This window comes from Python bivittatus, unplaced genomic scaffold (genome assembly GCF_059951505.1).
Source record: "Python bivittatus isolate LINGU-HERP-01145 unplaced genomic scaffold, Pbiv_v1 ctg000310_np1212, whole genome shotgun sequence".
NCBI lineage: Eukaryota > Metazoa > Chordata > Lepidosauria > Squamata > Pythonidae > Python > Python bivittatus.
The window spans coordinates 1,650,224-1,673,902 of record NW_028277054.1 but is presented as its reverse complement, the minus strand read 5'-3'; the positions used below and the strand labels follow the sequence as shown (position 1 = coordinate 1,673,902).

Here is a 23,679-nt window from a genome sequence, read left to right as displayed (position 1 = left end):
AAGGAGTTCACTCCCACTCTTATTCCAAAGGAGTTTTTTTTAATTTATTACTTTTATTATTAATATTATTATTACCGAGGCAGGTGTTTTTTTTTTTGTCCCGCATACAGTTCAGTCTTATGATTAAACAAGCCCCCAAATTAAAAAGACAAGAATTCAAATAAATACAGGAGAAAGCTAACTGGCATTTTAAAAAGGCAGGCGCGCTCTGTCTGGATAAATGAACCACACGGAGAAGGAAAAGAGATTAATCGGAGAAAGTGGGGGGGGGGAGAGTAGCTAGTGGTTGGTCTTGGGGGACAGGAGAGCCCTATTTGGGGTGCACATGAAACTCAGAGAGCGCATCTTTAAGAATCAGGGTTGCTGCTTCTTCCCTTTAAAATCAGCCATCCTCCCCGTCCCACCCCCAGGCTTTAGTTCAACTTGGCTGGTTTTCTTTTAAAAAAGACCGTGGTGCGTAGAAACTATCACACAGTGATAACGAGATCGTGGTTATTTCAGGATCAGCCCTTCGGAGTGTTTCTTGGGTTTCGTTTTTCAAATCTGATTTTCTTTGACTGTACAGAATATACAAAAAAAGGGAAGGGAGAAGGATTGTACCCCAGGGCTCCCCCCACCAACAGAAGGAGATAAGCAAAGGTTTAAAAAGTGAAATCCAATCCGTTTTTTAAAAATTACCCCTATCCGGGGGGGGGGGGGTTGCAAACAGCCCAGGGGTGTCTGTAGGGAGGGGTGGTCTATAAAGTCAAGAGGGAGGTCAGAGCCACAAAATCGAAGCTCCGGGATGTGCATAAAAAAGGGGCAGGACTTCGATCTCATAGCTGTGCCCGCCATCTTGATGTTTTGGACCCTCCCTGCAAATACTCCTGAAACAGCCACCCGCTCCGCTGCTCACCTCGCATAGACACGTGCCAGCCCTTCGCAGAGCTGCCTGCATCTCGTTCCAAAGGCTTCCCTGGCCAGGAACAGAGCGGCTGGCAGAGGCTGGTACCTGCCCATCCCAACTTCAGCTTGGCCAATTCAGGGCAATGGAGAAGCCCAGGAGCACTGCGGAAGATGGGAGGCACCGGGGGGGGGGGGGGGACAGCCTGCCGCTGAGGCTTCCCATCCCTGCCACCGCTTTGCTAAGAATTTACAACAGCCCCCCAGGTGGTGGATGGCCTGGCCCAGAGGGGACTCGGTGGGGACCCCCAGAGCAGCGAGCATGACTTCTCGCAACTCTGTCGGTGCCCCCAAATTGGGCAGAGGTGGCTCCACGTCCTGCTTAAGAGGGAGCAGCAGGCCAGATCCGTTCGGAGGGCAGGGGGGTTAATCTCCAGCTCACTTGACTAGGGCACGTTTCTCTAACGTGTGCAACACGAGGCCAAACCCAGCCAGTTTTTTTTTATAGTGTTTTTGATCAGGCTTGCCAGCTGCAGGGTGAGTTACAACAGGGCTTTAAAAAATATATATATATACACATATACACAGCTGCAGGCCCTCCAATAAGACATGAGGGTCGAAAGAAATGGCTCCCCCTACCAAACAGATCCTGACTTTAAACACTTGATCCCCTTCCCCATTCTTGGTCCCAGAACGTGCCCTCTTTTCTTTCCCAACCTTTGATTAAAATTGGCTGCCAAAATGACGTATTCAGAGCCGGGGGGGGCCATCTCCAACCTGTGGCCCCTCCTGACAGCACCAGGTTGGGGAAGGTCGCCTCATGCCATATGTACCAGCACCCCAAACAATGCCCCCTCTCCAATAATGCGGCCCATGGGGGGCCGGCGCATCTTTTGCTTTTAACAGTCACCAGGCCTGCCAGTTTCCTTGGCACTCAAAAACAAACCCCAAAACTAGCCCCACGTGACAAATGCAGTTTGGTTCTGGCCAGAGGACAGGGGAAGCAAGAATCGAAGAGGGAGGGGGGCTTTATTGCTGAAAAGGACTCCTCCCACACAGGCTGAGCAACTGGACCGGCTGCTGCAGGTTGGTGGCTTTAAAAAAGAGGCAAAGGAAAAAATACAGCCGATTCTCCAAGAGCTGACTGCTTGCTTCGAGCTGTCCACAGAGGTCACATCTGGATGCTGCTGCAAACACAGTCCACCCACCCACCCGGAAGCAGGAACAAATTCCTATTGGCTCAGGACAAGGAGATCCAGCTGTTTTCACAACGGGGATGACTTCCATTCACTGTCCTACCTCTCAAGGTCACCAAGGAGGAACCCTGCAGGGTGGGCTTCACAACATTCCTCCCCCAGACTTTTCACCATCCCCTCAACCCCTGTCCACATTCGCAAACCCATTTCTCCTGCCACAAAACCATCACCACCAGCAAGGAGGGGCCGGGACATCCCATATCTAGCCTGCAGACAAGCACGGCTGGCTTGCTGGTCAACCCTGCCCCTCTTCTTTGTTTCCTTATGGGCACTTCTTTACCCCTTGGCCTCCCCTGCCCCTCCCTTACCTTGGCCCCTTCAGAATGAGGGCAAAAGCGGAGGAGAGGCCTATTTGGATATCCTGCCTCTTCCAGGATACCTGGCAGTGAAAGGAGGTGGGGGGTGGAGGAGAATGACATCCATCTCCTCTTCCAAATAGTGTTGCTGCTGAGCGAGGAATGCCCAGAGTATCCCTGGTGCAAATCAGAAGGGCTGAAGAGGTGGAAAGCTGGAGCAGAGGCAGAGCAGGGACAACTTGGTGGCTCAGAAGGAGCAAACGTTGGCACTCGATTTCCCCCAGATCTTCAACCACGAGCCCCTTAGCCCACGCCGTGGGTGCCAGTGGCAGGACAAGAGAACGGCCTGAAGCTGAAGACAACGAAGGGGCACCCTGCTGCATCTTGTCCATCTTCCTTTGAACGCAGCAAGAAGAGTCGGCGTGGCTTAAAACCGGCCCCTCTGGCCCAAAATGTTTGAAAAAAACGTCCTTGGTCAACAGTGCCGGGGGGCGGGGAGCGGAGAGACTTCCAAGCCCCTTTCCCAAGATGGCAAGAGGCAGATGCTCGGGGGTCTAAAGCTAGAGCCACAGCTCAGTCCGTGATTCCCTCCCCCTCCAACGCAACGGGGGCATTTTCCGCTCCCTGAGATGGGAAATAAAAACCACACGGCCTTGAAATGAGTGGAAAATAGTTTGGTGCTGGTGAAGGTGAGCTCCAAGCTGAAGGAAGGAGCTGCCAGGCCCTCATTGCCCTGCAGTCCAGCAGGCATCACTCCTGAGCTCAGGTGAGATGGTGGGGGGGGGCCTGGCGGGCAAGGGACGCGCTGTTAGCACCACTGGCGGGGCCAGAGAAAGAACGAAGCGGAAGAACAAGGAGCCTGGGAGAAGAAGAGAGGCCCGTGAGGCCGCCAGGAGACTGGGGAGGCCGCCCAGCCGTTCCTGTCCCCCCACCCCACAAGCACCGCTTACCTGCAGGTTCCGCCTTCCCTTCATATGAAGACCTTGGCAAGGGCATCGGCCCCCGCACTTGCGATCAGGGCCTTGCTGGGGTGGAAGGCCACGTCGTGGATGGCTTCCTCATGCTTTTTGCGGTGGGCTGTGATCTCCTGTGTGCACGTCTTGTTACCCAGGTTCCACAGCCGCAGAGAACAGTCGTGGCCTGTGGGAGAAGCAGAGCTGGGAGGCACCCACGACCACACACACGCGCACACACGCGCGCGACCCTCCTGGGCTGCCAGGGACTTCCCGCTCTCCTGGCACAGCTGCTCTGGCAAAAAGTAGAGGCCAGGCTGGGCTTTTTTAGGGCCAAATGGCATCTTCCCAAGGGCGGAACTTAGCCAGGGGCTGTCAGCGCCTGAATCCAAGGCTAGGGAAGACCTCAAACAGAAGCTGAGTTTCTGAGGAGCCTCGCGCACTACAGCTTCACCCTTCCTGTTTCCTTGCGCTGAACGGCACGTGGGAAGCTTTGCTCAAGGTTACGCCCAGGAGACAAAGGACAAGGTACCTACTTCCCGACATAAGGAAGACTCCATTGGGATCCACAGCGAGGCAGGTAACCGCATCCAGATGGGCCACCATGGAGTGCACAGCTTTTCCTGGGCAGAGACGGCGAGGGAGGGAGAGGAAATGAGTTCAGAGCTAGACCAGATCCTGCCAGCTTCTTTCCACCCCCAGAACAAGGGGCTGTCCCCGTTGTAACGAAGGAAGCCGAGGCCACCGGGCCGCCCTACCTGTCCTATTGTCTAGGAAGCGGATCCCTCGGTCATCGTGTGCTGTGATCGTGATAGACTGGGTCGGATGGCTCACAACTTGGTTGATCTGACTGGCTCCTGTCCAGAGGGAAGTGAGGGGTTAAGTCCAGGCCGAGAGGGGTTTGCCTGAGCCAGAAGCCTGCCAACTCGATGGATAAGGGCGGGCGAGGACATCAACCCTGCCGTCACAAACCGGCTAGAATCTGTATTCAGTGGGCTGGAAGGAGAAAAGGTGCCCACGCATTTCCCTAGATCAGTGATGGCGACCCTGACACGCATGTCAAAGGTGACACGCCACGACACTTCGGGTGACACGCCAGCATTCACCAACCCCCGACCACAACTCTTCTCCCTGTTTGAGTTACCAAAGAAACTGAGTTTGTTTTACTCATATTTCATTTTTGATATTATTTGACATTTCTTTATATAATACATAACTCCACATGATTGGGCTGCATTTTTTAAAAATAAATCAATATGTAAAAAATTGTCTCTCTTTTGTTTGGGGGGAGGGGGCGTGACACGCCAGCAGAATCAAGTTAGGCATTTTCCAAATTTTTGACATGCCGAGCCCAAAAGGTTCACCATCACTGCCCTAAATTTATGTAAAGTGTTCACTGGAATTATCATACTGAACTTCAGCTTGACCACAAAGGTGACCCCTTAACTGCACAGAGCTTGGCAACTGTGTAAAGAAAGCATTTGCAGGAACTCAAGGTGGCAAGCACCATCTTCCAAAGGCATTCTCCTGTTTCACCTAGCCACCTATCAGGACAACCCTTCCCCCAAGCTAAACCGCAAACAAATGAGTTTTAGAACTATTCATTGCACTCATGCAATTTTAAAATGCGATCTGCCAAACTAACATTCACAGGCGGAAACCCACAAAAACTCCAAAGAGCCGTTCCCTTGGGAAGCAATTCTCTCCCTTTCCATTCAAGGAAGCAGCCGACAGCCCCGGCCCCCCAGCTCACCACTGGCAGGTCTAGACTCGAGGGTCAGGATGGGGCAGGCAGCCTCCATGTCGTAGAGAACCGCCCTGCCTGTCTGGAAGGCTGCCACAACACATGTGGGATCGGTACTGGAGAAGGCGACGGAGGTAGGGACTCCATTTTCTGCAGAGGAGGACGACAGGGACAAGGGTGGAGGTCAACCCCAGACACGCCACAAACAGTGTGGAGCAGCTGAAAGTCACATTCAGACGAAGAGGAGGCCCCCTTGTGTTCCTGGAGGCCACCTTCTACATCTGTTCCCTACAAGTCTCAGCGGCATCTTATACAACTTCTCTTAAAATGCTCTGTCACCTGCCATTCCTATTTAGGAACTCAGGGAGCCAGAGTCTGTGCTGTAGGGAAACCTCAAATTCGCACAGGACACGAGCAGACAGGGCCTGGCTTTCTTCCCAAGAGCAGCGGACCAAACCAAGGCCCAGCTCCGTAGGTGCTCTTAACCCCCATGAAGCTGAAACGGGTGTTACGAGGTCATGATGCAAGCTCTGCCCTCGGGACGCGCCTCGTATACAAGGAAGTAAAGGGTGGAGTTTGCGTCCCACCCTTGTCGTGCCTGAGCAGTCCCGTGCCCCCTTCTGCAGGAACCCGCCCCCAGCTCACCGCTGTCTGTGTTGTAGGTGCTAAGGCAGGAACTGCTGCTTGGATCCCATATCCTCACAGTGCCATCCGCTGAGCAGGAAGCCAAGCGATTTCTTGAGAAACTGAACGCGAGGCTCCAGACAGCATCCATGTGGCCATCCAGGACGCTGTTGAGCACACTTGGATCTGCACCACAAAGACAGACAACATCTGCACCCTTTGCTTGGGTCAGACTGCACACAGCAAGCGGGGGGACAGCTCAGAGCAAGAGGCGCTGTGGTCTGGAACACCGAATTTAGAACTCAGGGAAAGAAGTCTGTGCCTGCAAGCTGCTTAGATTGGGTTAGGGTGAACTAGCACCAAAGTCTTGGTAATAAATGAATCATATTTACAGATTCCCGCCCAAATACATATATTCCCAGGTTAGACTAAGAAAACTGCTGAACCAGCCATTCAAGAAAACGGAAAAGCGCCACTTATCCGAATGGTAAAAAAGCCAGCTGGGGAAGATGAAAAGCCTTCTCCCTGGAAGTGAGCTTCTGGATCAGGATGAGGGACAGTTTGAGTACGCAACCATGGTACCACCGTAACTTTTAATCCATGCTGTTGGTGATAAATCATTCCTCCCGCTCAACAAGTTTGTGGAGGGAACGATACAGCAAACCCTGCATCTCCCTTTCTCCATACAACTTTGTCTCCAGTTCTAAGCTTACAAGGCAAGTCGGTTTCTGACTCCAAACAGTAAACCTGACTCTCCATCCAGCCTTCATTTCTGAATTAAATTTTGCAAGCAGGGAGAGAGGATGCTGCTGAATTAGGGGTGTTTCCTACCATAGCCGTCATAAGGATCCATGCTGAGATCAGGGATCTTCCAACAGCGGATTCTCATGTCTGATCCACCGCTGTAGCAGTATTCGCTGTTGCAACCCATGGCCACAGAGAGCACCGGGCCCCTAGCAGGGAACATGACAAGGGCGTGAGAAGGACTAGAAGAAGCGAGGAGGAGCTGTACGTTAAAATAGCAGGGCCTTTCCAAACCGATATGAGGAATCTTGGGAATCCTTGGAAAGATGGTTTCGTCAGTCTATCAGACTGCCTCTGTATGTTGAGTGCTGGGTGGGGCATCCAAGATTGGGTCTCAGCTTAAGCGGGTCAACAAGGATGCCCAAGAGCCGGCTGGCCCTCTTCATCTGACAAAGTTCTTTGGAACATGCCTCCAAATCCCCTGCTGAGCTTCTTCAGCAAAGCAGCAGCACAGAAAAAGTTCCAGGTGGTGAACCAGGCTGTCAGTCCGCCTTTGCCAGAGGTGGGCATTCTGGGAGTTGTGGCACATCTGGAGGACACCAGGCCAGGGGAGGCTTCTGAAGAAACAGCCTTCCCCCCAGCCGGGCTCCCTCCCCAGAGAGGGGGAATACTGCACTTAGGGCTCTGATCGCCCGGGTGTTCTGGCCCAATGGGGCTAAAGGAAGTTTAGCAGCTGCTCGAGATCGAGGACTTGGATTTTGACCGTTTGGGGAAAATGCTTTCCCACCTTGTGGATTGCTTCTGAGGTTCTCAGGGCTGTCCATTGTTAGGCAGGGCACAGCAGCAGAGGGGGGCAGCTGCTGGGGGGGCGGGGGTCAGAAGTAAATTGCCACATTATGTTTTATCATTGTACTTTCCTGCAAGGGGAAGGGTGAGGAGCCGACGGCGTTTTCTGCCATGGGCACCAAGCAACTAAACCACATTCCTGGAGGCAGGAGATGGGTGCCTTCGTGGCTTTGCCTCAGGCAGAAAAATATCTCGGGTCAGTTCGTTCAGGCCAGTGGTCAGCCAGGGAAACCGCTTGCAGCAAGCGCATCTGCGCACCTGTGTCCTCTGAACGCATAGACGGGCTCCACATCCAGTGCGGCATTCCTGTAACCAGGAAAGAAGAGGGAAGAGCAAAAAAATCAGAGGGGTCACCTCGACTTTGGCTCTTTTTCCTTGATCATCCTGCTGAGTTTCCCCAGGCGTATCCTAATCCTAGATCATCATCTAGTCTGCAGCAGCTTAACTTCAACAGAGAGTTGAATCAAACAGTGCCCACTGCTTGTCTCGCCAAGCAGGGTTGCAGAAAGACTCTAGCTTGGGTACCCAGGAGAGCAACTGCTGGTCACAGCAGATCACAGGTGGATTAAGGGCTCCGTTAACCCTTCCTTCCCCAACCTGGTGCCCTCAAGAGATGATGACCGACAGGACTTGCTCCGGTCCTGTAGAAAGGCCGAGAGTGGTCTAATCAGCTGGTGCTGGGCCATCACTGCATTTCAACCATAGAAATTCTTGAGCAGAAGTCATGCTGCCTCCATGGATGGGCCCCTGGCCCTGCTCCCGGTGAAGAGGGAAGGTTCCCTTGGGGCTCACTTTTTGGCAGCAACCGTCTTCTGAAGGTTCCACAGCTTCAGGGTGCCGTCCTCCGAGGCAGTGACCAGAGCTGACTCCCTGTGGTGGAACACCAGGGCTCGGATACCATCATAGTGACTCCGCAGGGTGAACTTCGGGTTCCATGTCTTTTTAAAAGCGTCTTTGCTGTCTGAGAGCTGGAAAAAGAGGGTGGGGAGAGGAGGAGGAGAGAAGGACCAATCATCCAGGGATGGCTGTGGAATCTGCCTCCTGCTCTGCAGACACTTCCCTTTACATAGCAGCATAGTATGGCTGCAGTTAGATGAGCCAGAGGGACTTGAGAAGGCAGGAGAAGAGACCACAGACTGGCAAGACCCACAGGTGGCATCTCCAAGGCTACTCACATCGCAGCTTAGCTCATTGTCATTGGTGACAGTCAGGTCTGCGAGATCACCCAAGCTGACCTCTCCCCCTCCGATGGTGTCCATTATAAACACATCCGAGGAGAAGCCCAGGGACCCTGATTTGGGGAAAGAAGATGAAACAGTTGGAACGTGGCCGAGTGAAGAAAGAAGGATGCTTTGGACAGAACCACAAGAAAGGTAAATTGGAGGTCATAAAGTTTAGAGGTCTAACCAAGTCATCACCTTCATGGGATCTGGGCTGGGTAGACATGGCTGATGGTATGGACGGCTTGGGAGGAAGCCCGTCAACGTCTCGGAGATCAGCCAGCATACCTTGCAGCTTCACCCTGCGGGTCCCTGAAAGAAAGAAAAGGGAAGACTGAGTCAGCCTCAGCAGTTGCTAATCGGTTGTTACAGGCACTGTTTTGAAATTCATGGAGCACAAAGTTGTCAGAGGTCACTGGTCACCATGGACAACAGCGGAGGCAGGAGGCCTCTTGATGCCAGTTGCCCAGGACATGTTTGAAGGGTACAACTGCATCTGTGTCTTGCTTCTGCCCTTCCCAGAGAGCACTGGTTGGCTCCTTCACTGGATTTTGGGCTGACAATGACAGGAGGCTTCTCCTGTTCCTAAGCAAGGAGCAGTCTTCTGACCCACAGCAGCTAAGAGGACAAAGCTGCTGCTGGAGTTCAAGAGGTATCTGATGCAGCCTCCCCACTGATGTAACTGTCTTCTGACATTTCCACTTCCTGATACCCTTCACTGATAAGGAGGGAGGAGAAATCCGTCAACTCCCCAGAGAACGTACCGAGTTCATTACCGTCTCCGGCATGCCGGGTGTCTCCAGCACCATCCCCATTCTCCCCAGAGCCCAAGAAGTCAAACTCGCTCAGCGCATCCTCAGAGTCTTCATCGTCATCTTCATCCTCCACTTCAGGCATCAGAGGCTTGTTGGTGAGCTGCCAAGAAGGTCATGGCCAGCAGAGCTTGGTTAGGCCTAATTTTTAGAGGATTCCACTAACTTGGCAACAGAAAAACAGTTTTCCTGTCCTGCAGTATTGGAGCATGACTGAGACAAAGAGGCTGTAAAATATTCAGGTCTCTTTGTCCCCAGAATTGAACACAAGGGAAAAATACCCCCAACGAGACCTCTAATGCTCAGGATAGACAATTCTGTTGGGAAGCTACGCTTCTTCGGTGAATGAGGGCTACCGGACAACTGCAGCGGGCTCGCATTTTGATTTCTTGACTTAAAAACAAAAGGGAGTAAATTAAAGGATCAAAAAACATGGCAAAGGACACAAACAATACCATCCACCGTGAATGATATCCAATGATTTCAGCGGAAAACCCTGATTTATAACCCAGACTAGGGATGGGCAAAACGGTCACGTTCTCGGAATGCTTCCAAAATGCCTGAGAGCTCGCTTTGCGCTCAAAACACCCGTTCAGAGTAGCATATTCCATGCTCAAGGTGTGGTGTTTGGCTTTTGAGATCCTATCGCGATAGTAGCTGAAATCCAATTTCCGTGCTAAATCATTAGGCTCTGATCCTCACCGGAGACCAGGCCCCCCTCAAGAGCGCAGCCTCCTGCCTTCCTTCGAGCCCCTCTCTGCTCCAAGCAACATCAACGCCTCGAGGAGGGAAGGGGTACCTTTACTCGCTGCTTCTTGTGCTGCCGCTGCGTTTCCAGGGGCAGACTTTGCAGATCCTCCTCCTCGTCACTATCGTCTTCCTCGCAACCCCTCAGAAAGGGGATCTTCTCCATTACGGTGCTACTGATCCGGTCCTTCGCTTCCTTCCCCGCGTTCCTGTCAGAAAGAAGAGAGGACACTAAGAAGGCCCCAGGCCAAGCAGAAAGGAGAGAGGAAAACACAAATGAACAGAAGCAGCAGGCGAGGTGTCATTTGTGGATGGGAGCCTGAACAGCCAAGAGGCCAGAAATACATCCTTCTCCCCATCCTGGGCTCCCTTGTCTGACATCTTCTGTGCAAACCTGACCCAACTTGGTCTACAACTGTCCTTTAGCGGATGGGTCATGATGTTCTGGACCTCCACAGTATCTCACACAAGCGGGGACTGGCTTTCCTTTTTTCTCTTTTCCCTTTTTCTACATAAAAAATCAAAGCAATCAGAAAGCTTGGCTCGACTCCATATTTACCAAGCTCAGGTCTGGGCATCGACTGCTGGGGTGGGGGGCGGGCAGGAATAACAACCATGCATTATGACATTGTTTTGGAAATGCCTCACCTTATACAATGGCATTAGAGATCAGGATGCAAATACCTCATAGCATTTACACCATGATGTCATTTTTGGGGTGTGCCGCAGACACCCAGGCGCTCAAGACCATCCCCAGCAAGCTGCATCTTTCCAGACTCTATTGTTGCCACTCTGAAGTGAAACCTTATGTCTCACGTGGGCATTTACTGGGGCAACCTATTGAACATCAAACAAGAAGTACCAGGAGAGACGGCACTAGGGAGGCACCCAATTTCATTGTTCCAGGGAATCTAACAACAGAAACAATAGATGGGCAGACATAAACCGAACGTCACGGCGAGGTCTTCCTCTGGAACACAGACCTACGCACCAAGCCCATCCTCACAGCCGCTCACCTTTTGATCTGCTCCTCTATCTGCTTGACGAGAAGGGATTCCCCTCCGTTCAGACCGGTGGCCCCCACAGCAGGCCCAGGCCCCAAGCCACCGGCTTCAGCAGCACCATTCAGCTCCACGGAGCAGCGGCCCAGCAGAGAGCGGACTCGCTTGGAACGCATGTCGAGGATGGTGTCCGTGTAGCCCACCTCTTCCAAATACCTGGAGAGACCACCAGTTCCAAGGGAAAGGCCTCCTTTAGCCTAACGTGCAGGTTGGCAACAGGCAGCCCCAAGGTCAAAACTCATGCTGGGCAAAACCTTCCCCAGCGTCCTGTTTCAAGTCTGAAAAGCGCTCTTCTGCTTTGACTGGAAGCATTCTTATGCTCTTCCAACTAGGCCGGAGGTGTTCCAAGCTTGAAACAGCCCAGTTTTGCTTGGCGGGGGCTCTTGCAAACTCAGAAGACATCCAGGACAGGACTGGGGCGCTTCCAGCAAGGATGGAACAGCTGTGTCAAACTTGGACCAGACGGTTTCAACTTGGCACATTCCATCTTGGAAGCATCTGGGACACCTCTAGTCAAAACCGTCCAGAAAGCAGCTTGCCAAAGGGGCCGACAGCTCAAGAATCAAAGGGGCCGACAGCTCAAGAAGCACTTCCCCTCCCTTGGAGAGCCTCACCCTTGAAAGCACCTCTACTCACTGGCGGAGGAGTTGGCGCCCTTCTTTCCACATAAATGGACTGCTTTCCAGCGAAATGGGTTCTGCTGGCCCGTTAGATACTAAATGTAAAAGAAAGAAGATTCCCGTCAGCGAGTCCCTTGACTCCTGGGGCCGTTCCAACAGCAGCCCTGGAACCAGAATCTTCCTGGCAGAGGTGCAGCAGTGAGCCCTACCCCTCTACCTGGTTCAGATGACTCCGGTTTCTTTTCTCCCTGGTTCAGTTCAGTGCCAAATTTCAACTTGTGGTACTTTGACCTGGAATTAACAAGGAAACCTTAGGAAAGGTTGTGGGACGTAAGTTCAGCAGTAAATTCTTGCCAGGCCCTTTAAAGTAAGGAGTGCCTTCAAACCAAACGGCGGATGTCGTACTCTGACAGCGTTCAGAAAAGAGAGAACTCCCCACAGCATTCTCTCCCCTTCCAAAATCTGGGCTTTGACTTCCGACTTAATAAACTAAGGTGTATCTATGTCCCGCCTCTGAATCTCCACTTGGACGCTGTGGAGGGGACATGATGACCACAAGGTGGCTCACCTTTCTTGCTTCAAAGCATACTCGAGCATCTTTATTCTCCGCACAAGGTCTGCCTTCAGGTTCTCCTGACCCTTCCTTTCCCCCTGCAGAAAGGCCACTTGTGCCTAAAAGGGGAGGAACCAAACGTTAAGGATGTGCAATTCTGACCACCTGGACAAACATCCCACATCGTGCCAGAAGTGGGCGTTATGAGCATGAACCCATGTCAATGAAGTACAAGAGAAACACTTCCGATCATGGAATTAGCCCGCCTCTCCCGCTTATGCGTTCCTTCCTCTCATTAGCTTAACTGTCCAGATGTTACAAGACCCTGAACATCAATATGACTTGAAACAGAAAGAATGGTGACCTGGATGAGAAGAAAAACCTACATCAGGCCTTGAGAGCTGCAGCGGGGATTGGAAAATAAGACCAAGAGGCAGGAAAGTGCAAAGAAAAACCTCAGTGGCATTCAGAGAGCAAAGCTGTGTGTTGATGAGAGACCCACCGAGGCACAAGCTGGTCTACATTTTCAATAGCAGTTAGTAAGCGATGGTAAAAATCCATACCTTCCTCCCTTGAGTAACCAGATGGGTAAGACTGAGAACAACCAATTGCAAACCATTTGAGGTCTTGCCCCTGCTGCCAGTTCCCCCTTTAAAGTTTGATAGGGAAAGCTGTGTTTGCAAATACGAGTAACGGGAAGCATTGGATAGCTTCCAACCTGCCTCAGATCTTTCCTTTTTGGGGAAGGTTGTTCAGAAAATGGTCAGGCTGCAGCTTCAGAGGCCCTTGAAGAAGCAGACTATTTAGACCCCTTCCAGTTGGGTTTCAGGCTGGACTATAGCATTGAGACAGCATCGACCGCACCTGGGGACAATCTCTGGGGGGCTCAGGATGGAGGCGGTACAATTCATCCCGGCCCTCCTTAATCTCTCAGCAGCTTTGAATACCACTGATCATGGTATCCCTGTGGCCCAGCTGAGGGGGTTGGAAGTGAGGGGCCAGCATTGTGGCAGTTCTTCTTCCAGTGTTGGAGGGAGGAGGTCCAGCCCAAGCTCCTGTTCTGGGGGATTCCACAGGGCTCAACTCTTCCCACTCCTATGTGACATCTATATGAAGCTCCTGGGGAAGGTCATCTGCCTGCAGTTTTCAGTATGACCAGTATACCGATGACACCCTGTTATATCTTTCTACCCTGGGCTGACCAAGGGATGCAGTCAAAGTTTTTTCTCAGGGTCTGGAGATTGTGGTAGTCTGGCGGGGGGGGGGGGAGGAACAGGTTTAGGGTAGAACCCTAACAAGATTAAGGGGTTTTAAGGCCACCCAAATCTGGGGAACTTTCAACATTAGTTCTGGATGGGGTGGCACTTCTTCAGACAAAAGCAGCACATAACTTGAGGGGTCCTCCTAGACTCTCACCACTGCTCAGAGAGCAGGTGGTAACTGTGACCTTTGCACAAATCCATTTTGTCCACTGTGCCCATTCTTAGATCAAGAGGCCCTGATCACAGTCACTCACACACGGGTCACCTCTCATTTGGATAACTGCACTGCGCTCTCCATGGGACTGCCCTTGAAGACCATCTGGAAATTATAGCTGCAGCACAGGTAATGATGGGTGCACCTCAATATGCCCTTGTAACACCAGTCTTTGTGAGCTGTAGTGGCTTCCAGTGGTTTCCATGTGCAATTCACCTATAAAGCCCTTCATGGCATAGGGCAAGGCTATTTGCAAGACTGCCCATCTCCAATTGTTTTTGTTCATCCCACAGGATCTGACTGGGCTGACATGCTCTGGCTTCCTTCTATTAGAATGTCATCTGGTGGGATCTAGGAGGCACACCTTCTGTCACTGTGCTTGTCCTGTGGAACAGCATTCCCCCACCCACCCAGAGATCTGGATGGCCCTGACCTTGATTTTATAAAGCACTGAACACCTGTCTCTTCCCCCAGACACTTGGCCAGCAGGTTAGGTGAGCCTCTTTTAAGTAGTTTATGTGATGAGTTGACTACGTGGTTTATTAGTTATGAATATATGACCCGCCTTTGCTGCAATATATTCTAACTGTTTTTGGTATATTGTTGAAGTGTTAGCTGGTTGTTAGCCACCCAGAGTCGCATGGCAAGGTAGTGCCCATATGAATGAATGAATGAATGAATGAATGAATGAATGAATGAACGAATGAACAAACAAACAAACAAACAAACAAACAAGCAGGTTCTATATCTGAAAACATCCCAAGGAACAGGAAGAGCATCGTGCAAAGGGGAGGGGGCTTTTGAGGAGTCGAGCTATGGCATTTCATTGATACCAGGCCAGAGGCTTGCTTCCTAGAGTAACCTTGGCACCTCGGGGCAAATCTACACTTAACACAACAAGAGTATCCAGGCTCAACCTCACACTGACAATGCGAACAGGCTTAGTGAGTTAATGTTTACAGACTGCACTGAGGATGTAATTAAAAGTGTCATCAAGCTTCCCAGAACTAGAGAATAAAGTTCTCTACAGGACGAAGAGCATCAGAAATGGAGGACAGGTAGTTCACTACCATAGTACACATACAAGCTATTACTTGTGTATGTGTTTGGTTTTATTCTATTTTTACTGTATTTTATATTGTTTTATTGCATTTTAATATTTATTGCTGTTTTATTGTGAACTGCCCAGAGTCACTTTTTTGTGAGATGGGCGGTATCTAAATTTGAAATATAAATAAATAAATAAATAAATAAATAAATAAGTTATTTCCTAGAACTAGGATGGTTTGAAAAGGCGATTATGGTTTCATTTCAATGATACTATTTGGTCCTCAGAGTGGCTTCAATCACTGTTGACCGTGCATGGACACACCCTACTTCCAGCTCTGATATACAGAGCGCGCAAGGTTTTTTATTGTTTCAAAGACTTGTAAAACTTGCTGGGCAAGGAAGGGCGCCAGGAAAAAAACACTGTAGATCCCATCTTCACAAACCCCAATGGCTGGGTTCACACTGCCAACTGAGACATAGTCAGCCCCTTGAAAGGACCTAGGATGACTGAGTCCTTGACCCCAGGGGTCCGACTGGGGAGAACAATTTCTCAAGAGCGATCCTTCCTTGCTCTCAAGTGCGCACGGATCTCAAGACTTCAATCACATCTACTCCTATATTTGTACATGCTCTGAGATATAGAAGCACTGCACGCCTTCTATATTCTCCACCATCACTATGGCAGCAGGAGATAGTTGCTTCCCAACCGCCTTGGAGTGACAGGTGTAAGCTTTCTCCCCATCTCTCACAGATGCTCCTTTCTTTTAATACCACCTTGATTTGCTACTGAGTAGGTGGCCATGAGGTTTACCTACATACCCCACTCTGTCACCGGCTGGGGGCCTAAAGATGGGATATTTCATTGTACCTCCAGTACCAGACCACAGGACTCAAATCACAATTAATTTCTTACTCTTTGACAGACATGATAGACCAATTCTTTGAGAGCGGGCGAACGACAGCCTCCAAAAGCGGGACCGAGCACACCACTCATCTGCCCCATGCAGCTTCAAATAAAGTTACCCTTCACAGATATGAACATTCCCCGCCCCTTCCTCTCTTTATGTGCTAGAAATCAGACAACCAGGGGTCGACCCGTGTCCAAGTCCTACATCAGCATGTCTGTGTGTGTGTGTGTGTGTGTGTGTGTATTTTTTTTTTTGGCAACAGCACAGAAGCTATTTGCAAACTGCCTTTTTCTGGGATGTTGTTTGACTTCCTAGTCTGTTCTGGCCTTTCCTGTACACCAACATTCACCAAACCTGATCTTGCTTAGATCTTTTGAGATCAAGGAAGCTGAGCCAGATGCGGACCTGCGCGGCATCTATTGGTTTGAGATCATTATTACTCCAGCCCAGTGTTTCTCAAGCTTGGGAACTTTAAGATGTGTGGACTTCAACTCCCAGAATCCCCCAGCCAGCTGTGCTGGCTGGGGAACTCTGGGCGTTGAAGTCCACACATCTTAAAGTTTCCAAGGCTGAGAAACACTGCACTAGTCCTAAACAAACTTAATTTGAAAAACCCTTAGCCGCTTCTTGTTCGCGGGGATAAGCGGGATCCAAGCCGCAATCTTAAACTTCTTCGCTGGTGGGTTAACTGTATCACCGCTGCCCAGCGGCTGCCTCTCCGCATCCCGGACTCACAGGCCCCCCAGTCGAGTCGACGTGCACCGGGTTTCCAGGCCCAGGAGGGGGGTTCAGGAATGGCCACCCCAGCACAGCTGGGGAGCCAGAGCAGGCTGAGGGCGGCTGGGCTTGAGGGCCCCTGGAAGCCCAGGGAGGCGGAACCGACGGCTCTTGGACGCCCCCGCGCGGCCGTCTGGGGGGCGGCAGCCCTCCAGCTTCGAAGGGGAGGCGTCCAAGCGCGGCCCCCCGCTGGGGGGAACTACAACTCCCAGCAGCCCCGAGCACGACCGCGGCAGAGGGGCGCCCTCGGGACGCGCCGCCCAGGCTGGGGACGGGGGCTCCCCGAGGGCGGCGGGGGAGGGGGCGGCTGGAAGCCCGCCGCGCCTGATTACGGGATGGGGCGCCCTCCTACCGGCGCCCCCCCGCCAGTCCCGTCGGCCACCATTTCCCGCAAGATGGCGGCAGGAAGGAGCGCCGCGGCCCGCTCGCCCCCCGCCCCGGTAAGCGCTCCGCACCTGCAGCTCGGCCCGCTCGGCCTCCCAGCGGCTCTTCTCGGCCTCGAAGCGCGCCCACTCGTGCTGGATGAAGTGCAGGATGCCCGGCAGGCTCAGCTCGCCGCCGCCGCCCGGCGTCGTCGCGGCCCCGCTCGGCGGCGGCTGGTCTCCCCCCGCGGCCAGCGCCTGGGGCGGCGGCGGGGCCCGCGCCGCCGGCGCCCGCTCGGCCTCCATGGGCGACAGCAGCGGCGGCGGGGGCGGCGGCGGGGGCGGCTGCTGCCACATCGCGGGCCCGCCGCGGAGGGGCGGGCGGAGGGACGGAGGGAGCCCGGCCGGCCGGCGCGGGAGGCGGGAGCGCAGGATCCCGGGCGCGCGGCTGGGGGCGGGAGGACGGGCGGGCGGGCGGGCGCGCGCCGGCGGGGCGCACTTCCTGCCCAAAAGGGAGCCGCGCCGGAAATCGGCCCCAGGCGGGCGGGAGGGAGGGAGGGAGGGAGGGGCGGGACGAGCGGCTGCTATGGCGACGGGAGCGAGCGCCGTCTCCGGGGCAACGAGGCCGCCCTGCCGCCGTCGCGCCGCCAGGAGGCGCTCCGGCGGAACCTGTAGGGCCGCGCGGAGGGTCATGGGAAGGCGGCCCAAGCCGACGCGGGGCGCGCACCGGGCCTCTCGGCGCGCGGTCCCGCGTCCCCAGAAGCCGGGCTTTCTCCACCTTTTGGAGGCGTTATGGTTCTGGGTGTCTCGTAAGTGCCGCTCGTGGACGCGAACGTGGCCCCCGGGAGACTCCCCGAGACCCCCGATAAAATAGGAGGCCGCTTGGCCGGCCTCGGAAGGGGCGGGGCTTGGGAGGAGCAGGCGTTACCATAGCAACGAAAAGGCCTCGCCGGCCCAGATGTTAGCAGCTGCCTCGCCCGGCGGGGCCAAAGGGTTTGCCCCGATCCAGCAGCGCTTTGCTGGGTGCGGGTTTGCCCTGCAGAAGGCCGAGGAAGCGGAAAGTGTGTCTCTGAGCATACGCAGAGGGCCCTTCCATCCTTTTATTTATTCATCAAACTTATATAGCCTCAAGAACGTCTCCCCAAGAATGGAGCTGAGTTTCCAGAGGGGCCTTAAATCAGGAGCGCCGTTTCTGTCAAGGCAGAGGCTCTCCGTGTCTCTGGAGGAGTCGCTGCAGGCAGGGCAGGGCAGAGACTCACGCAGAGGGCGGCCTCCCTGGGAGCAGGTCAAAAGGGGCTTAAGGCGATCTGTGGGTATTTTCCACAACGAGGGAGATGATGATGATTAGATTTTTATCCCACGATAGGTAGCTAGATAGGAGCAAACATCCCTAATGCTCCTTCCTCCTATTTTCCCCAGAACAACAACCCTGTGAGGTTGCTTGGGCTGAGAGAGCGACTGGCCCAAAGTCACCCAGCCGGCTTTCGTGCCTCAGGCGGGACTAGAACTCACCACCTCCCAGTTCCTAGGCCAGCACCTTCACCGCTACCCCAAGCTGGCTCTCTGATGAAAACAGACTGAGTGCTTTCCTCTTGTCTAACTTGGACAAGACTTTAAAGGGTCCAGGTAGACTACAGATCTAAGTACCGTGGTCTTTTCTATCTTTTTTTTTTTGCCTTTTTCTTCTCCGTGGCTACCAGAGGAACTAATGTTGGATGGACAAGTCTGGAGCTGCAGGACCCTTTGTGGGCCAGAGGCTGGGGCCCCTCGACACCCACCCTAAACTTGCAAGATGCGCATCACCTTCTGTCAGGGCGTGTTAGCAGCCGCCATCGCCATTAACCTGCTGATCCTCTATTACATCTCAAGGCTGCAGCAGCATGTCTTACAGCGGCACAGGGACCATGCGCAACCCAGTTCCCCTCAGCACCTCGGCCCCCTCCGCCCTGGTGTGACGATCCTCATCCGAGAGTTCGAAGATTTTGAGAACTACGTCCCCAGCGTGGTTCAGTCTTTCCTGAAACAGAAACCAGAGCTGCCTGTACTGGTTGTGGCAGACAGCTTGCCATACCCTCCCTTGATTCTCCCCAAGGCTCCCAATGTTCAGGTTGTCATTCTCAAGCCTTCCCCAGCTCAGCCTGCCTACGTATTCAGGCCTGAGGCTTACGTGAGGACGGAGTATGTGGCCCTGGTACCTGACGGGGTGAGAGTGGATTCCATATCACAACTGGAGGACATGCTGGAGGAGTACAAGCGTAGCCAAGGGAAAGCTGAGATGGTCGCCGCTCCAGTGCATTCACTGATGCCCTTCCGGTGCCTTAACCTCAAGGTTAACCTTAAGGAATGGACAGCGGAGTATAGTGAGGCGCCTCCTTCCTCCAAGCTGTGCACTGCCTTGAAGGGGAAAGCCGTTGTCCTTCTCCGCACCAAGAATCTGTTCAACCTTTCCATGCCCTTGGCCAAACCCTTGCTGACCTCCCTCTTCATCCAGACTTCTCTGCGAGGATGGGCTGTCCGCATCCTTGATATTTCCTTCTCAGTGCTTCACCAGCCTTTGTTCACCTCCTCCCATAACCAGTGGAAGGCTGATAACCTTGTCAAGTCCAATCAACTACAGCTCTTCCGGGATTTTGGCATCAAGCAGGTGATTCTGGAGGAAGGAAAGGAGCAGTGGTTTGGATGCAGCAAGGAGACACCGCGGTGTTTTGGCACCATTCATGATGACACACCTGAATACCTCTACCAGAACCGCTGGACTCCACCTTGCTGTCTTAAAGCACTGAGGGAGACAGCCAAATATGTCATTAACATCTTGGAAATTTCTGGGGTACGGTACTGGCTGGAAGGAGGGACACTTCTTGGGGCAGCCCGTTACCAGGACATCATCCCATGGGATTATGACGTTGACCTAGGTATTTATCTGGAAGATATTCCCAATTGTGAATTACTCAGGAACGCAGAGTCTGGTTCCATCGTGGATGAGAAAGGCTTTGTTTGGGAAAAGGCCATTGAGGGCGACTTCTATCGGGTACAGTACAGTGAACACAATCATTTGCACGTTGACTTGTGGCCCTTCTACTCTAAGAATGGCTTGATGACCAAGGACACATGGATGGACCATCGGCAAGACATTGAGTTTCCCGAGCATTTCTTGAAGCCCTTGGTCCCCATCGAGTTTGCTGGCTTCATTGCTTTGGCGCCCAACAATTACCGGAGCTTCCTGGAGCTGAAGTTTGGGGAAGGGGTGATTGAAAATCCAGAATACCCAAACCCAGCACTGAAGAGCATGAATACGGGAAGATAAGGGAACCTTTGCCATGGGCCCAGCTGCTAAGGGGGAGATCTTTAGGTCTCTGAAAGCTAAAATCTTCCCTTTGATATGAATTGAGAATGAATCTTTGCTGCACTTGGGGGGTTACCCATCTATTGCTGGTCCCTCAGCATCTCTTCAGAACTCGGGGAGATGTTTGCAACAATCAGTGGATTCAGAGTACGGCCCAGAGGGCCGTTCTGCATTTCCTTTCTAGGAGCAATCAGCCCGATGCTTCCATGACACTCATTCCTAGGCCGTGATAACCATAACTCAGTATTCTTTATCGTCAGCAGCTGGTATTCAAAGGTAGACTGCCTCTGCACTCAGCTATGATTGTTACATTTGAAAAAGACGAACGCTAGAGAGGACAATTGTCTTTTAAAATACAAGTGTGTGCTGGATCACCTGAAGAGAAAAAAAGACTGCTGTTCATTTTGGCAACGGGCACCTGACAGGGCAAACAGACATGCTGACTTTCACAAAGTGGCCTAGAATAAGGGAGAAAGTAGGAAGGATCAAAAGTGAAGGTCCTGTCATTGTCCTAGGACTGAAAAATGTGACACCCCCCCCCCCAATTCAGTTCTCCCTTTCTTCAAAATTACTTAAGAAGATTGGCATGGTGCTCAGACAAGAACCAGCAGTAAGTTTTACAAGAGAAAGCTAGGCACTGAAAAAAGTTGGACAGGTTGTTCCTAAGACGGCCCTGCCCAACCAGTTAGCCTACAACGGTGTTGGACCGCTTCCAGGAATTCCATGCCAGCATGGCCTGTAAATCTCGATGCCAGGTGCAGGAAGATTGTCCTAGAAATGTGTAAGAAGGGACCTGCACTGTTTTCCCTGGTCAGTGGCAATAAGGCAGGCAGAAGCTGTGGCTAAGGCTCAGGAAAAAATGAAAGAAAAGCCCTCTCTTTTTGAGAATAACCCTGCTTCTGTGATCCTTTGAACTACATTCTTTGAAGTTAGGTTCATGATTAACTGGGCAGGAAGTTTTCCTCTGTCCCCTGAGATGTCTTCTCAGACAGGTGTCCTGAGGAACACAGCCTCCGGTGGCTGGGTGTCCTCCACATGTTGGGAGAAAGGGGGCATGTGGAATATAGGTGCAAGGACAGCTTGAATGAATGGGAGCATGGGCCTCTGGTTATGCCTCTACTGTGAACATGCGCTTTTTTGAAGAATGAAAGAACAGAGTTCCTCATTCTGTTCTCCTCCCTTCTCCAAAGCCCCTGAACTCCATTGGCTTTTATCACATTTGGGCTTATTCCACACCCGTTTGGGGCTGTTCCCTCACTTTATCTTGCTAGCAACCAGCAATTGATAAGTGCTAGGTGTCAGGCTTGGCATGGAGTTTCCATTGGATGAGTCATATCCTGAAATTGCTTGGTTTTAAAACAATAAAAATAAAAACAATGTGCCACTATCCTGTAACTTGGCAAGGTTCTTATTTAATGCTGTGAATTTTTTTTTCTTTTGGAAAAGGGCCAGAGAACAGCTTTGTAAAATCAGGGTCAAAAATGAGCACACTCAGAAGATGCTGGATTAGACACTTGCCAAAAAAAATATTACAAATGTGAATGGGCTTCTTTAAAAAAGGAGGAATAACTAAAACAAGTTGCTAAAATACAGTTTGATTTCAGTCCAAATTCCTGCAGGGATGTGTTAAAATGTTGGATGAGTTTGGGGTTTGAATGGGGTCAGCAAACCACGCACAGAAGTGATTTCAGTTCATTTGGGTTTCGTTTTCCAGTTGGGGCCTTTGTGGATTCAGCTCATGGCAGGATTTTTGTTTCATGCCGGAGCAAAAGTACTTGGTACCTCTATGAAATGGTTTTGCCTGTTTCCCTCTCTGTGCTAATCTGCAAAAACCGTGGTGTGGCTTCTCTTCCATACAGGATCTTTCCTCATGGCCGTTTATGCCTCCCATAGGAATAGCTGTACAAGTTTCCACAAGTACTCATTCTCAGATTCTCAGGCACAGGAGAGCAGAGGTGAAAACCTTACGGCAATTCAAATGGCCAGCTGGATGACCTCTACTTTCTTGGAAGCAGAATCTGTTAAAACTCTGAAGAAACAGGGTTTTTACTTTTTGAATTCACCTTTAATGCAGTTTGCAAATACGCTGTTTTAAAAAGCATCTGTATCTTCTTTCCCAGGGATACAGGGAAATCAAAGAGGAATAGCACACTTCTCTGCCACTGGCTGCACACGTCATCTTGAGCTATGATGTGTGCAGTTTGCCAGGTTTTGGTTTAGCATGTTATATGAATAACACTCATCCTGGTTAATCAGACCATGCTCCCTGTGAGATGAGAATTCATTTGAAATGCAACACCTTAGAATTTCCCTGATGTCTTAGGTAAGGAGCTGTAGCAATTCAATTAAAACAGAAATAGTTGTTTGTAGTGTGCATCTCTTCTGTTTCTTTTGTTAAGATAAATGGACCCCTTTCCTCCTAAGCCATGGGCTAGAGCAGTGTTTTTCAAACTTGGCAACTTTTAAGATGTGTACACTAACTCCCAGAATTCTGGGCTGGCTGGGGAATTCTGGGAGTTAAAGTACACACATCTTAAAGTTACCAAATTTGAAAAACACTTGGCCAGAGGTTATCTTGCTGTAACCCTCTCCAACCTGTTGCTCTTGAGATGCGTTGGATTATCACCTCCTGTGTAGCCAAGGCTGAGAACCTTTTCTCAGAGCATAGTCATTTATACTGTAATCCTTAGAAGCGTCTTTGAATTGCTGGTGAACAGCAAACATGAGCGGGAGGAGGGTTTTTAACTTAAGCATCCATTTTTAGCAATCTTCTTCCACCCACGTCACAGGCAGAATTGCAAAAGCAGAAAACATCCAGCAAGGCCATTTCATCTGATTATCTTATCTTGCCACTGTGACTTTCTCATGGAATTGCTAATGTTTTGAAAGAAGGGTTCCTGCCCCATCAACAATCTTAAGAGGCAGAGATTTATTCCAGCTGTTGGCTGCCTTTAAACACAGAGGCTAATGAAAATCAAACTCCTGGCCTCAAAGAATCAGGAGGAGTCTGGTAGCACCTTCTCTGACTAACACATTTTATTGAAAGGTGTAAGCTTTTGAGATTCCCAACTCTTTCCCTGCACCTTTGCTGCCATTGGGGGGTTTTGCAACCCAGGTACATTCTTGACGGAGGAGCTGGAAACGGGCTAAGGGGTCAAGGTGGGAGAAAACTGCGCTTGCTTCCTCACTTGCAGCCAGAGGTTTACTCAGTGCAAGAGGTTGCAACAGGTGAGATAAGGATTGAGTGCAATAAATGTTGCTCTTCCTAGACCACCTCTATTATTTCGTTTCCTGTCCTCTGCGATGCCGTGTTCCTGCTGGCAGAGAACAGCAGCTGCTGAACAAGGTCCAACCTGGAATACCAAAGCTGTTGATGGCTGCGGCGGCATCTCAGATGTATTTCCA

The 23,679-nt window shown here is 51.7% G+C and overlaps 2 protein-coding genes across 5 annotated transcripts; one reads left to right on the top strand and one right to left on the bottom strand.

Annotated features, from left to right (window-relative positions):
* Positions 1 to 49: 49 nt before the first annotated feature.
* On the bottom strand, positions 50 to 17,424 carry STRN4 (striatin 4). Of its 3 annotated transcripts, XR_015795955.1 has the most exons (19): positions 17,025 to 17,424; positions 12,374 to 12,477; positions 12,023 to 12,096; positions 11,822 to 11,900; positions 11,141 to 11,341; positions 10,177 to 10,333; positions 9,330 to 9,480; positions 8,764 to 8,877; positions 8,521 to 8,636; positions 8,138 to 8,313; positions 7,604 to 7,651; positions 6,587 to 6,708; positions 5,777 to 5,941; positions 5,141 to 5,281; positions 4,146 to 4,244; positions 3,924 to 4,010; positions 3,385 to 3,574; positions 2,447 to 3,293; positions 50 to 557 (listed from the first exon to the last, which is right to left on the bottom strand). XR_015795955.1 is itself a non-coding variant. In XM_088139768.1 (18 exons), exons 1-17 carry the CDS (start codon positions 17,286 to 17,288, stop codon positions 3,405 to 3,407), a joined length of 2,268 nt encoding a protein of 755 aa, XP_087995894.1. In that variant the 5' UTR covers positions 17,289 to 17,424; the 3' UTR covers positions 50 to 557; positions 3,385 to 3,404. The 3 variants fall into 3 exon arrangements, 2 of the variants coding, with proteins under 2 accessions (XP_087995894.1, XP_087995893.1); XM_088139768.1 differs by lacking the exon at positions 2,447 to 3,293; XM_088139767.1 differs by lacking the exon at positions 50 to 557 and having other exon boundaries at positions 1,431 to 3,293.
* FKRP (fukutin related protein) lies at positions 16,851 to 22,767 on the top strand. Of its 2 annotated transcripts, none has more exons than XM_088139770.1 (2): positions 16,851 to 17,009; positions 18,632 to 22,767. In XM_088139770.1, the coding sequence occupies exon 2, from the start codon at positions 18,724 to 18,726 to the stop codon at positions 20,233 to 20,235; it is 1,512 nt and encodes a 503-aa protein (XP_087995896.1). In that variant the 5' UTR covers positions 16,851 to 17,009; positions 18,632 to 18,723; the 3' UTR covers positions 20,236 to 22,767. The 2 variants fall into 2 exon arrangements, with proteins under 2 accessions (XP_087995896.1, XP_007432495.1); XM_007432433.3 differs by lacking the exon at positions 16,851 to 17,009 and adding an exon at positions 17,555 to 17,740 and having other exon boundaries at positions 18,632 to 22,766.
* Positions 22,768 to 23,679: the final 912 nt, after the last annotated feature.

Coding starts and splice junctions, on each gene's coding strand:
- STRN4 (XM_088139768.1), bottom strand. CDS start 17,288: ATGTGGCAGCAGCCGCCCCCGCCGCCGCCCCCGCCGCCGCTGCTGTCG. Junction 11,342..11,821: donor GGGCGCCAACTCCTCCGCCA/GTGAGTAGAGGT, acceptor TGGTCTCTCCAG/GTATTTGGAAGAGGTGGGCT. Junction 7,652..8,137: donor AAGACGGTTGCTGCCAAAAA/GTGAGCCCCAAG, acceptor TCCTGGTTACAG/GAATGCCGCACTGGATGTGG.
- FKRP (XM_088139770.1), top strand. CDS start 18,724: ATGCGCATCACCTTCTGTCAGGGCGTGTTAGCAGCCGCCATCGCCATT.